Here is a 15,320-nt window from a genome sequence, read left to right as displayed (position 1 = left end):
CTCCAGAGGTATAAGACTGCTATTGTCCTTATTAACTGGGCTGCCCAGGCAGTTAAAAAAGATACTGTAAAGTATACAGTGTGTGTACAAATCACTTCTTTCTAATCTTTAAGCAAATTGAATTGTGTGCAGCACTTGTGCAGCTGCTTCAAATGCTCTTCTTGGCTGCCTCTGTACGGCATGGACAGTATGTTTGTGTCTTATATGGAAGGATTTGCTTAGCAAATGTGATAAGGATAATGGGATATATACTGAAACTTAGCTAGATGGCTTAGCTAGAATAAACTGCTCTACAATACTAGGATCAGGAGATCTCAATTTATGTCTTGATTCCATCAGGACATTTAGGGAATGATGAGAAGAAATTTCTCTTTCTTTCATATATAAATCATATATAAATATGATTTCTGAAACAGAATTGTCAAAGTCTGGAATGCTCTATCTCAGTGATGGCAAACATTTTTCGCCTTGGGTGCCAAAAGCATGTCCGCGCATATCCATCCCCATAATTTAATGCCCTCTGTGCTATGCCCCCTGTGCAGGCGTGCATGCCCCCCCCCCACTGCCCCATGCATGTGCACACAGCTTAGTCTGGGGAGGGCGAAAACAGCCTCCCCCACCCCCAGAGGCCTTCCGGAGGCCGGAAACGGCCCATTTTCCAACTTCTGGTGTGCCCGGTAGGACCATTTTTCACCCTCCCCAAGCTTCAGGGGCTTTCTAGAAGCCTGGGGAGGGCAAAAAATAGCCCAATACACAAACTGGAATTTTGGGAACGGACTTCCAGGTTGCCCATTGGGCAGTTTTTCGTTCTCTGGAGGCTTCAGGGAAGCCTTCAGAGGGCACAAAATGGCCGAAAATCAACTGGCCAGCACACACATGCACCCTGGAGCTGACAGGACAACACCTTGCATGCCCTCAGAAATGGCTCCATGTGCCAGCTGTGGCACACGTGCCATAAGTTCACCATCATGGCTCTACCTGATCCAGTTGTCTCGGGTACAAATTATCATAGTTTCAGTTGCAAATTGACTTCCGTGGACCTTACTTCACATTTAAGTGGTCAATAGAGGGGGCGTGCATAAGGGCACTAACGTACCTATCGTCCCTGTCATTGTATTTTTCTTTTAAATAGATAAATATCAATTGTTTTCTGGGGGAGGGGGGAAGTGGGATAAAAAATAAATCAACTTAATAAATTTGACTGTAGGAGTTGGTGGGGAGATCATCCATTTCTATGGGCCAATGCAGGGTGGCTAAGAATCTAATCTAAAAAAGGTGATGAAGCACAAAATAGAAGACTGTATTCTGCAGGACTACTAGGATAAACAATAGAAGCAGGGAAAGCAAGTATGGTGTAGTATTAAATTGCAAACTAGGAGTGCTCAAATCCTAATTAAATCTAATCTAATTAAAACTCATTGGATGACTCCAGGTCAACCAAGTTCTCATAGACCAAGCTCTCTCCCGAGGGAGTTGTAAGGAAAACTAGAAATGGAATGGCTGCTTTGAGCTTCTGAATAAGAGGAGCAAAAAAGGTCACACAAGCATGTGTGGTCATATGCCATAACAGTTATAAAACAGTGTGACCAATCTAATTCTATGATCCTTTTTGGTGGCAGTAATTAAACAAACGCCACAGTTGTTAAGCAAACATCACAATCATTATGGAATGGTTCTTTGATATGGATGCAGTTTTGCTGAACAGCAGACGTAAGCATAAAGCACAGTAACTGTGGGGCTATGGGGTGCTGCAAATGATTGTAAATGTGGCCATGTTGGGGGCCTGAAGTTCGGTCACTGGATCATCGAAATATCAAATCTGGATTTTAAGTCCCATTTTTCAGGTTGGTCATAACTTTGAATATTCACAAAGCAACCAGTCATAAATTGAGGGCTACCTGTATTTTCTTTGATGGAGTTTATTGATTTTTGTAAACAAAAGATGCTCTAATTAATAATATTTGTATTTCTAATTAAAAGCTGGATTTCTTTCGCTCAGTATAATTTTCAAACTCGGCATAAACAGCCAGACATAAGCAAAAATGCATTCAGTGGAGCTTAACCAAAATAATTTTACATAGGATTATAATCCTGGGCCACTGACCATCTTGTGAAACTGTACCAGAGGTGGATTGTTCCCGATTCAGCCCTGATCAGCCAAACTGGTAGTAGAAGGGGCAGGAGGTTCCGCCCACCCGCTTCTGCACATGCACAGAAGTGTAGCACACATGCACATGCCCGAACCAGTAGTAAAAAAGTTGGCAACCCACTCTGGTGTGTATTAATAGTTGTTATTGCAACCTTTCTATATTTGTGTTATTGTGTGTATGTGTTTCTTTGTGTGCCTATTTTCCTATCAACTAACTACATTAATAGTTTAGCCATGTCTCCTCCGTAAAGGACTACCATGAAAAAACTAATTGTTCAGATTGAAAAGCCATAGCAGAAAACATGACACCTCACCTCCGTGAATCATGAGGCCTCTGACACTTTGACAAATTTAGAGGACTAAGTTCTTGGTTCAAAAGCCTCTTCAAAACTGTAGTGCCAGCCTGCCCAAGCATTATCAACTGATTTTCATTGTGCAACACTGATTAGACTAATTGAGAGTAGGACTACATGACTTCTAAGATCTCTTCCAACATTCTTGGATTGCAGAGCTGCTTTGGACTATGGCCTCTTCCTGACTTTGACCCTGCACTTATGAGAAGTGAGGCTAGATGAAGGAGCTTGGTCTGTACGTCTTTGAGAGGAACAACTGAGGAGGAATGTGACAGCAATCTTGAAATTACTCAAAATAATATCACAAGGTGTGTGATTGTCTCTGCTGCCTCAAAGTGCCAGACATGAAATAATGGTTTTCAATTATGGCAGAGTAGGTTTTCATTGAACATTAAAAGCACTTTCTAAAAGTAAGAACAATTGGATACGAGATCAATCACTGGAGAGCACTGTCAATTTCTCCTCTCTGGAAGTGTTAATATGAAGTGCTGAGAGCCATCTTCAAGGAATAATTGGATTCTTACACTAAGGAGGGATTTGATTTGATGGTAACTTCTTTCAACTCTGTATTTCTATTGGCCATTCCCCATGGTCACACTAATGAGCTTTCCCCTTTAGTCTTAAGTTGGGCTATATAAACATTGAACCCTACCTCTCACATCTTTCACAGACGAGGCTGCACAGTGTGGCTGCCCTTCCCAGGGGTAATAAGGGGTAGTTTCAGGACAGTTAGAGGATTCCCCCCCACCAATATTTAGTCTTCTGTGCAGAATTGTCTACCAATTGGAATACCAGCAATCATTTGCTCTCCTGAATATATGGAAAGGGGGTTGATGGTTCAAGTTTTAACTGTTATTATTTATCTTTAGTGTCTGATTATTTACTCCGTGTTTCTTCTGACCAGGACTATTGATCTTCCTGGAAATAGTGTTGTCAGAGTATTAGAAGTCTGATACATTTCTATCAAACAACCCCCATCCCCCAAAGCCTTCTTAAGAGATTGGGAGAACTGAGTTGAAATTCAAAGTAGAGAATTCTGAATCAGAGGGCTTTCAGCACTGTTAGATCTTACTTTCCTTTTACCCTCCTGAAGCTAATTTCCTCTGAGAATTGTTTGTGGTCACGCAAAAAGCTCTTCCTTCTCCCACTCCCATTCCACATTGGTGTATGCGTGACTATATTTCATCCACATCTATTTTGTGTACTCCACAGCACACAAGTAATGCCCACACAAACCAATTCCTTGGATGATAGAGCTTCTGATCTCCCAAGAGTGTGATAGACCAGTGTAAACAGAAAAACAACAGTATCCAGTCTTTCTTGCAGGAAAAGCCAAACTGGAGGTGCCATACACAGGAGGAGAGGGTAAGCATGTCTGCCACATGCTTGCCCAGCAAACAGGAAATGAGCAAACTGGTGTCCTACATTGTCCACATGGGGAAAATAATATCACTTTTTCATCAGTGAGGTGAGAATGACACAAAGTCAACATCATGAGAACCTGTCCTCAAAAACACTTAGCAAAATGTCTTCCAAAATGTGTTGTGGTAAACGGCCCTATGAGTCAACACTGCACCTTAGACATCCACCTGTCCTTAACCATCACCTATCTGTACTTCATCTGATACCAAGTTGCTCTCACAGGGACTCAATTATCTCTATTGGATCATTGAGAATCACATTCCTGCTTTAAGCATGACAAGTACTGGGAAGATAATAAAGAAACAGAGATTGATTGTAGCTCCTTGAAAATTAAACACTTAAGTAATTAGGAAAGGAACAAATATTCTCCCTATTTGACCAAGAACTTCATAAATTCCCCAAAGGGTAGAAAGATTAGGCTGCTACCATATTTCCTGAAAATAAGACCTCCCCAGATAAAAAGTCCAATCAGGCTTTTGAGTGCATGTGCTAAAATAAATCCCTCCCCTAAAAGTAAGTCCTCCCCGAAAATATTGCAACACAGCAGCAGCCATGAGGTGACCATGCTCGCTGCCTCCTGCACCTCAACATTAGTAAGACCTCCCCGAAAATAGGGCTAATCACTTATTTCAGGGGTCAAAAGAAAATAAGTCTTATTTTTTTATTATTTTCTGTCTTATTTTCAGGAAAACATGGTATACCTTCCATATAACACAGCCTTTCCAACCAGGTATCCCCAGAGGTGTTGCATTTTCAATACCACCAAATACCACCTGTATTTTTATATAGTGCTGGGGTGGTGAAAACTGGCTTTAAAAAGCAGAGGGTATGTGTGTGATAAAGTTTTACAAAGTTGTAATTTACCTAAATAATTGCACCAAAGAAATCAGGCCAGATTTCTTCCAAGCCAGTTTTCAAAAAGTTTCTCTTAACCTATATGAAAAAGTATTTTCTAGGAAAAAAATTACCCACAAACCTGTGACTAAAATATATCTAAATGAAATTAATCAGTAATGAAATAAGCTCTGTGCTGATGGAGAATAATGAAGACAGGTAAATGAACTGTAATTAAGTTCTAATCTGAACAGCTGGTGTTAGGTAAATTCCCCGTTGGGAGAGCGAGTACGTTCAGAGAAGCGTTCTGAGAGTGTTGTTGGAGAACGCACAAACCAGCATACAGAGACACTACAGTTTAAGTAGGCTTTTACTTTCATGGAAATTAGAGGTATCAGAGTCCATCAAACAGTCCAAGTCATACACAGATAAGACAGTCAGTCATCAATGTCTTTCAGTTAAGGGATAATCCAAATAACATAGTCCAGTATCATACAGACAGTCCGGTATTCAAAATTTGCTAGCAGTTGCAAAACTTACAATAGCTCACGGCACTTTCTAACAGCCAACTTTCAAAACACTCAGATCAGATCAGCCCAGCATCTAACAAACAGATAGCTAACAGTCATTCTGGCTCCCTCTTATGGCTGATTGAGGAAAACAGCAACCAATCACATTTTACAGTATGATTTAAAGAAACAGGTATAGCATTGTTACATGATTGATATATTGCCAACCCAAACGTTAGATTATATTCCTAACAGCTGGCTTCATATTTTTCAAGTGAGAATGCACTCAGTTTGATTTCTGGTAACAAGCTGTTTTTTGCTGAAAGCATTAGTGACATCTTTGTGAGAAATGCACGTTAATGATAAACAAGAAAAGGAGGATGGGGAGTCTCACAGTAAACTAATCATGATATTTGTGTTGTGTGTATTCATGCACGAACGCCCACACACAAACATACACATAGGTGTAGCAATTAAATATTGAGTCCTCCAACATGTAACAGCACATTTTTGTAAAGGATGGTCAAACACTAACAAAAAAAAAACTTTTAACATGCTTTTAAAAGCCAAAGCTTCAAGGACAACACTTTGGAATTTAGAAGGAGAACCTTTTAAATTAGCAAAAAATCTAATTTTCTTGTTTGCTCTCAACATCTAGGACAAAGGCTTTCTCAGGTTCTTTAAGAATTTTACACACAGTGAAGCATTATGATAGAGATGATGTGTGTGTTAATATCTTGCTTAACCACAATGTGGTTGAAGTGGAACAGGTACAGCCCAATGGGGTATCTGGTGTGAGCTACAATCTGCTTTACAGGCCCCAAATCCTCCAATCTTTTCCTTCTATCCAATCTTCCAATCCTCCAATCTTCTTCTATCTCCGTTGTCTTCCAATCATCGCACTTCAAGCTGCTTTATCATGGCTTTCTTGCCACTGATATACTGTGCATCTTGATTCCTCTGCTTCTCTCATCTCTTCTCTGGTTATAAATTAAGGATTACTGTATTTAATTCTTCATTCTTTATGTCTTTGTATTTCAAGTCTTGTTATATTTTTCCTCTTTGTTACTTTGGTGTTTTATTCCCTACCCCCTCATTTTCTGTATCACTGCATTCCTTGTTCCCTTTGTATAACTAACTTGACTCTTTTATTATTTAGTTAGTTAGTTAGTTTGTCACTCATGGACAAGATAACAGGAATAAGAATAAACATGAATAAGAACACAGGAAATGGGTACAAATAAATATGGGCAGTAGGACAGTGATGTTAGGCACTCTGGTGCTCATATGCACGCCCCTACTGACCTCTTGGGAATGGGTGAGGTCAACAGCAGACAGTTTAAGGTTAAAGTTATAGGGGTTTGAGGATGTAACAACAGTATCAGGTAGTGCATTCCAGGCATTGACCACTCTGTTGCTGAAGTCGTATATTTTGCAATCAAGTTTGGTGCGGTTTACCTTGTGAGCTTGTGTATTATTACGAAAGGAAACTCTGGTTCCTTTCTTTCTTCCATCACTTCTATAAACTTCCACCATAACATTTTTCAATATTAGGATGTGAAGGAGAGGAAGTCCAGCCATCTTAAGGTTGCCAAAGTTGAAAAACACTGCTATAACCATTATGCAGAACAACCAGCAGTCTTGTGGTTTATCCAGAGAAAAGGAAGAACTGACTGTAGACTGAACATCTTAACTTCTTACCTTTAAATCAGAATCAGAACTTCTTAAACACGTTGCAGCTACAATGTATAAAACAGTTTCACATAACAAAATGCTTATTCACATCAAAAACTCCCTGCCAGTAAAAAGATTTTAACAATAATTTAACTTACAGACGATGACTTTTCCAAATTACCTTACCAAAATTGAATTTTTTTTAATTAGCAGAACATTCCATTAGTAAGAAGATGGTGTTCTGTTTCAAACCCCCAAATACTATTAGATATTTGGTATTTTTTTAAAATATATTATCCACATTTTAGTGCTGACTGCTTAAGGGAATTAGTACCTGTTTCAATATCTGTTAAATGAAGCATAAAATCAAAGCCTCCACTCAGTGCAGTTTTTCCACAGGGAGACCACTGAATAGCTCGGACAGCACCAGTATGGATAAAGTATGATTTCAAACAGCGTCCTTCATCCACAGCATCCCAAACCTGAAAAATATATATATACATTTTCTTAAAAAATATAAAATAGCCAATAACTTATTTTAGAAAGCAGTACTGATTTCTGTTGAACTATTTTCAATCAGTAACCAGAATGTCATCATAAAATAACTTTTATTTATTGATATAATTTTTAAAAAATTATATTTCAATACATGATAAAATGAGATAATTTGAACAAGAGAGCTAGTTTGGTGTGATGGCTAAGACATAAAGGTAGGAACCAGGAGGCTGTGAGTTCTAGTCCCATTTTAAGCACAAAGCCAGCTGGGTGATCTTGTGCTAGTCACTTTCTTTCAGCTCTAGGAAGGAGGCAATAGCAGTTCTGAAAAACCTTGCCAAGAAAAACGCAGGGACTTGACCAAGAATCAGACATTGAGTAGAATAGAATAGAAGAAGAAAAAAATCAAATAGAACTTCCAAATATGTTAAATATACTAATAATGCAGAATACTACAATGCACAGATCTTTTTAAATTAATAAATATTGGACCATAGAGTACTCTGCATTAAAAGAGGTATATAAATTGTTATCTTCAGCATATTCAGTAAATCTATAAACATGTTCATTCATTCCTTTTCTAATCTGCTGCAACTGAGAGGTATTTTTTTAACATTTCTGTTTTTAGCATTTTTAGTTTAAAAATAATTGTCTAAAATGAGGACATTCACTTACATGTGTTGCTTAGAGAAAGTCTACTGTACTGTACTGATACATATTCCAAACCACTGAAATACTGAGTGCTCTGTATTTCAGTGAGTATAAAGAATACAATACTGTACTCTTTGAAGTTGACATCTAACTCTTTTTCTTATTCGCAGAACAAAATGCTTGAAAGAGTAGGGCATGTTCCCATGAGGCCAATCTGCCATAAAAGACACATTTCTATATTGGCTTAACAGAAAAAAAACAATGTTTTCCAAATGGATCAAACAATGTATCTCATAATCTCAGACATTTTGACTTGAGATGGCTCCACAACTTTGAAGATGGTTAGCTTGGCAAAAAGGGACGCTGTGGTTCAGTGGCTAAGACGCTGAGCTTGTCGATCAGAAGGTCGGCAGTTCAGTGGTTCGAATCCCTAGCACTGCGTAACGGAATGAGTTCCCATTACTTGTCCCAGCTTCTGCCAACCTAGCAGTTCAAAAGCACATAAAAATGCAAGTAGAAAAATAAAAATAGGGACCACTTTGGTGGGAAGGTAACAGCACTCCATGCGCCTTCAACGTTTAATCATGCCAGCAACATAACCACAGAGACGTTTTCGGACAGCGCTGGCTCTTCAGCTTAGAAATGGAGATGAGCAATGCCCCCTAGAGCCGGGAACGACTAGCATACGTGTGGGGAAACCTTTACCTTTTGCTTGGCAAAGGCTGAAATCATTAATACAAGAAAACAAGGATAATTGTTTTAATAGCCAGAGAAAATTAGATAGATTTAATTTCCACAAAATTTGACTAGACATTAGGAATTACAACCTATAATTATACTTTTGGTTTCAGGATAATCAAGATCTTTCGTTAATCAAAACCTATCAGCTTTGTATCCATCATTTTAATAAGAAATGTATCTACAAAATTTATCAGAAAAGTAATATCCTGTTAAAAGGCGACCATGTACGTCCCTTTATGAGACATTATATTGATTTCCTTTTTTGTATTAAGCATAATGCTAATATCCTTTGGCAATAAAAATGATGAAAATAGCATTCCTGATTACTATCATTTATTGCTTTAAAACTTTTTAATAATTTAGTTTGCTTTAAAACTTTTGGTTATTTAGCTTTCAGGCTGCACACTAATTAATTTTTCAGTCAATTTTAATCTTCAGAATTAGCACTACCAATAAATTAATATCCTAATAGATATGAGTTGATATGGATCACCATTACTTCAACATTCTTGCATTATTATTTTAAAGCAATTTCTATAGCTGTAGGGAGAGAGCTGCTTGAGAGAGTCAAAGCATTTGGTGGAAAACTAAGGTAATTTCAGAATCAGGCCTTATGTCAAAAACATAGGTTTGTAGTATTTGGAACAAGCCATAAATGCTACATTGGGCAAGGAATAAATGTTTGAATAGGCCTTGGTTGGTTGAAGTCTATTGATTCAGTGTAACCACAATAGGAGCTCATCACCACATGGCAACTTCGTGTTTGGCATGTTAACAGATATGCCTTTATTTAATAATCTTTTTATTAGTCCTCAAAAACAAAATGCTCTGCAGGGCAATGAATTACAATAGTCTCTGAGAATATATTTGAGTAAGTCCTACTGTCAGTATAGTTTATTTCATCTTATTTGCAGAGAAGCGGTAAAACGCTCTTGGAAATAATACTTTTAGAAAGATTGGGTGAGCCTGTCACATTTCACTAGACTAATAAAGAGTAAATCATATCCAGGTGCAATGTGAGAGGGCATCCCCTTTTCAGAAAACAGCTGCTTGAGGAAAATGGAAAAGACAGTTGTAAATTACTTAGAAGCTGCTCTCTGATGTTTAAAGGATCAACTATGAATAGACAATGTCCCTAACAAACTTCAAGCGGCACATTTTCTCCTTTTTTGGAAGAAGGAAACAAGCATCTCATTAAAGGGGATTGAGGTTACTTTATGTTTTGCTAAATCTGGGTTTCTTTATCATTAAAGAGTTGAGATATGGAATGTTTATTTGAATGGGATATGTGGGTTCCTTGGTGCTCTTTGACCTTGGTAGTTTTCTTGCAGCTGTTTCATTGGCAAACTAGGTAACAACATCAGTGACAAGAGGCAATAGGGTCTGCCCTTACTTATCTTTGTTTATTGTTAGCTTGTTTGACAGTTCCATGATTGGGGTATTGCTTGCTTCTTAATTGTTGGGTCTAATTCAGGGGTAATAGCAGTAGACTTATATACCGCTTCATAGGCCTTTCAGGCCTCTCTAAGCGGTTTACAGAGAGTCAGCATATTGCCCCCAACAATCTGGGTCCTCATTTTACCCACCTCGGAAGGATGGAAGGCTGAGTCAACCCTGAGCCGGTGAGATTTGAACCGCTGACCTGCTGATCTAGCAGTAGCCTGCAGTGCTGCTTTTAACCACTGCGCCACCTTGGCTCATATTGCGCCACCTTGGCTCATATAGGGGTGTCAAACTCGATTTCATTAAGGGCCACATCAAGATTGTGTTTGGCCTCGGGGGCCGGGTGGGCATGGCCGAGATGGATGTGGCCAGCTCAATGTCACTTGTGTCGGGGGGATCCTTCCCAGGCTCCGTTTTCAGCTGCAATGGCTTCTGCAGTGCTCTGCCAGCAAAAACGGAGCTTGGGAGGGCTTTAAAAGACACTTTATGCCTTTTAAATGTAGTTTTGCTTGCAGCAAAAAGTTGAGATATAGAATATTGAGTTTTATATATGTTAATAGTATTTTAGACTCTGTTTGGATTTTTTGCTGACACCTGGATTGGAGAAGATATTTCTTACTGGATTTGCCTAAAGTTAACGGATAGGTTATGGGATGAAGAGATTTATATTTGGTAATTTAAGAAAGGTGAAGAGATTATGAAATTGTTTATACTTGTAATGATGAGGATGGGAAGTTGCTTTCTTAGAGTTTTTTTTCTTTTCATTTTTGCACCTTTTTTGTTTGTCTTTTTTATTTTGCATTATCTTTTCCTGTTACAACTAAAACTTTTACTAAAAATTATTAGTAAAATATTACCTATTCCACTGAAGTTTCAGCTGTGAAAAAAATTTTGTATTTTAATTTCTACTAAAACAAATCCGCTCATATTTGATATGAAACCAAACCTCAAAAGGACAAAATTTGTGTGTTTTATATAAAAAAGTTTGTTAAACATCCTGGAAAACTCCATCCTAGTGCTTTTCTGGCATTGTCCCCTATATAGCCTATATAGCCCTGCTATATAAGATAAAATCTGTCTTAAATGTGTTTTTTTTCTTTCTATCAAAATATTCACGTTTTTAACTTTTTATAAAGAAGGCAGGACTTCACTGAAAAGCTAATATACTGCAATATTGATAATTTGGACTGGCAAGATCACAATAATAGTTGCATAGTTCTGGGATAAGCCTTCTCTGGAAACATTGTGATTAGTCTTATTCTAAAACTGCACTTGGAGCTATATGAAAGTACACTTGAGATTTGATGCTGGCTGGTTTTTTAAAAAAGAGATTTAACTGCTGCTCTTTTATCTTGTCTATATTTAGTTTGATTATTGCTGTGTAAGTTCCAAAACTGGTAGATATTTTCAGCCTAGTCCTGCAGAGTGCACCGTAGTTGCCTAATCCCAATGCTAGTACATATCACCAGAGTTATGCTTTCTGATCACGTTGACAGCTGGAAAGCTGGGCAGCTGGAAGGTTCCAAAGCAATATTTATAAATGTGCCTCAAATATTATCCTAATATCTAATACATTTATGTAAATCTAAAAACAGACATTCCAACAACTTCAATTCAGAGTTGGTGAGAAAACTGAACGCTAATTACAGGTAGTCCCCCGACTTACGATCAATTGAGCCCAACATTTCTGTTGCTAAGTGAGACATTCGTTAAGTGAGTTTTGCCCTATTTTATAGTTTTTCTTGCCGCGGTTGTTAAGTGAATCACTGCAGTTGTTATGCTGGTAATACAGCTGTTAAGCGAATCTGGATCCCCCTTGACTTTGCTTGTCAGAAAGTTACAAAAAGTGATCACATGACCCTGGGACACTGCAACAGTCATAAATATGAACCAGTTTGCCAAGCATCTGAATTTTGATTATGTGACCATGGGAGTGATCGTAAGTGTGAAAAATGGATATAAATCACTTTTTTCAGTGCTCCTATAACCTAGAACAGTCACAATGAACTATTGTAAGTTGAGGACCACCTGTAATTTGTTTCCTTTTCTTCATACAATGAGCAAACTTGACAATTCAAGGTAGAAATACAGCAGTCTCCTTAATTATAAAAGAGAAGGCATAAATATTAGCATTCAGTGTACAGGCAGAATGAAATGGAAAAACTAAGGAAAATTCAACCTGTTTAACAATAAATGTTCCACATTGAATTTACCACAATGCTTTATTTCATAATGTTGAATTCTACTACGGAATATTCTACCCTAAAGTTATTCTAGCTTCAGGGAACAGCTGCCCCAGTGTATCACAAACATTTCTCTTCTCCTGTTGGGGGGTAAGGTTGGGACACAGAATCATCTGCAGGGCTGCAGCTTTCTGGTGAATAAAGTTCCTTTGTTTGTAATAGGACTCCAACTACGCAAGTCCAAGAGAGTTCCTAGGTTATCTGAACTGACTTTGATTCTGTGATGTATGTTAATTTGGCCACCTGTTTGTTATGTCCTGGACCCTCCTGAACTACTAAAGTGACCTGGGAGATGGCCAAGGGTCCATTCAGTGGAATCTGTCTCTGAGAGAGCTGCCTGCTTTGAAGGAGACCATCTTCCAGAGACATCACTAAAATGTCCATTCTGGACAAATATCATCTAATTGCCAACTTTTCCTTCATGGCCAAACATGAAGTTACAGAGGATCTTGAAGGAAACAAATTATCTGGATTCAATTCAGACAGCTTTCAGACTGAGATCATTATCCTTCTGAACCAGCTGCAGGTCAGTTTCAATGGTACTGATGGGCAGAGAGAGATCATATCCACAGCCCCTTAGGGTGGAGTGTCTCACAGTTTGCCATTGTCCCCTTTCTCGTTTAATTCTTACATGAAATGGTCAATTCAGCATTCAATAATGCATTGGTGATACTCAGGTTTAAATCACCTCCCAATATGATATGTCACTGTATGTCTGTATGTATGTATGTATGTATGTATGTATGTATGTATGTATGTATGTCACTAATACTACATCAGTAGACTTCCATTCAATTCAAGGTGTTGGTCATTACCTATAAAACACTTCATGACATGGGTGCTGGATTCCAAGAGACCACGTATCGCCAACTATATCTGTCTGCCAACCAACCCCTCCAGAAATATAGTTACTCTCTCTTCTAGGCTTCTGCACTTAAGACCTGGCTTTGATTTCAGGACTGGGGTTGATCTGTTTGTGGGGATCCTGATTTGGTTTGATTTGTTATTGTTTTGTTATTTTAGTCTGTGGAGATGTATATGTTTAATGGGTTTTATTCTTTTATATTTGTAAGTCACCCAGAATCTATAAGAATTAGAAGCTATATTAAATGCATATAAATTAATCATCATCATCATCATTTCATGTTCTGGAAAAAGACTCAATAAGTGGATAAAATAGCTAAATTCAGTCTAAATATCTGGCTGACTGCGACAAATAACAACAAAAAAAGGCATTGAAAGAATATCTGAAGGACAGTGAAGAGGATACACCAGAGCTACCTCACCGTGAAGGCTTTTCTGAATATCAAAGAGGCTAAAGTGGCCTACAAGAGAGATCAAGTGAAGAATAGAAAGGAGACATGGCAAGGCAAAGTGTTACACGGCCAGTTCATAGAATTCAGACAAACAACTGCCACAATACCCCAGACTTAACAACTGGTGATAAGAAAGACAAAAAAGTATGGATGGTGGATGTTGGCAGCAGAATGGAAAAGAAAGAACTGGAGAAAATCACAAAATACAAATACCTGCAAATAGAAATAGGATGACTATAGCAAAATATTACCAACAGTAACAGATACCTTGGGTGCAATCCAAAACTACAGGAATTGTAGATAGAACACCATTGGAATTGAAAAATTAACTAGCAGTCATTTGCAAAAGGCAACTTTACTTGGAACAGCTTTGGCCTGGATCGGGCAAACCGGTAGTAGCGGTGGTGGGAGGCTCTGCACACCCTCCTGGATGCTTCTTCGCATGCGCAGAAGCATCACGCATGCAAGTGCACACAGGAGCGCGCCCAAACCAGTAGTAGAAAAATCAGCAACCCACCTCTGATGCAATACCTTTAATGCTATCAGGTAACAACTTCCTATTCCAAGTCCTTGGGAAGGTCTCGATAGGTGGATAAAAATGACAAAAACCAGTGTAAACATCTGACTGGCTGTACAACCAACTTCAATAATATGAAAATATTTTTATCCTCTCATTTTAAAGGCTGGGTTGGATATGGCTTACAATTAACAAAATACTTACATTTCTATTGTAAGTCTTACATTGACTTTCCACAATAATTTGGTAGATTTAGCAATTGTTCTTTTAGGATCTCACACATGCACTATGTGCTACGATTATTAAAATGGCAAACAGCTTGTGGAATGAGAAGCATCACTCCCTGCATTACATTTTTTCATTAACAGTATTGGCTGTAACACTGCTCATCAAGCTATCTGGAATTACAATTTTCATGCTGGGAGAAAGTGAACCAGTTGTTCTAACAACCACCCTCCAAGTAATTTTTAACACTATCTGAATGTGCTTTATTTCTCTCGCTATCTGCCTTTTTAATAAGGCCATATCACCATAAAGTACATGCCTGGCAATGGTTTTCAATAATTAAAAAAGTAGAGAAAATCACTTGAAAAACAGTCCAGCCTCCATCGCGAAGGAAGAATAATCCACCCCTCGATCTTTAAATCCTGACAGATCAAACTATATGGTCTTTGCCCAACAGATAACAGCAGCTACCAGGGTTAACAAATATTTTAATTTCAACTTCTTAAGAAGCATTCATGACAGGGATTTTCAGAAGCTGAGAGCAGAAATACCCTCCAGGGAAGTAGTGACACTACAGCCCTTATTTGCACTAAATTGATTATCCCTCTGACTTTGATTGCAAGATATTTAGAACTTTCACTGAAGAGATTTCAAGAGACAATCAACACCACTCCACATTTGTAGACTATGCACATAACCTTATACTTTTCCTATCTGTGCCTTAAATCCACCCAGGGAGAACAAAGCA

The 15,320-nt window shown here is 38.3% G+C and overlaps 1 protein-coding gene across 1 annotated transcript in view; it reads right to left on the bottom strand.

Moving 5' to 3' along the window:
* WDR25 (WD repeat domain 25) overlaps window positions 1-15,320 on the bottom strand; it is an 80,943-nt gene that overhangs the window by 36,349 nt on the left and 29,274 nt on the right. The window contains exon 3 of the mRNA XM_014057047.2: window positions 7,276-7,423. Within this exon, the coding sequence (XP_013912522.2) occupies window positions 7,276-7,423 (148 nt within the window). The remainder of the gene's footprint in view (window positions 1-7,275; window positions 7,424-15,320) is intronic.

This window comes from Thamnophis sirtalis, unplaced genomic scaffold (assembly GCF_051295495.1).
Source record: "Thamnophis sirtalis isolate CommonGarterSnake01/CBP01778 unplaced genomic scaffold, rThaSir2_p1.2 scaffold_1, whole genome shotgun sequence".
Lineage (NCBI taxonomy): Eukaryota > Metazoa > Chordata > Lepidosauria > Squamata > Natricidae > Thamnophis > Thamnophis sirtalis.
The sequence above is the reverse complement of the archived record's forward strand: the minus strand, read 5'-3'. Positions and strand labels throughout refer to the sequence as shown.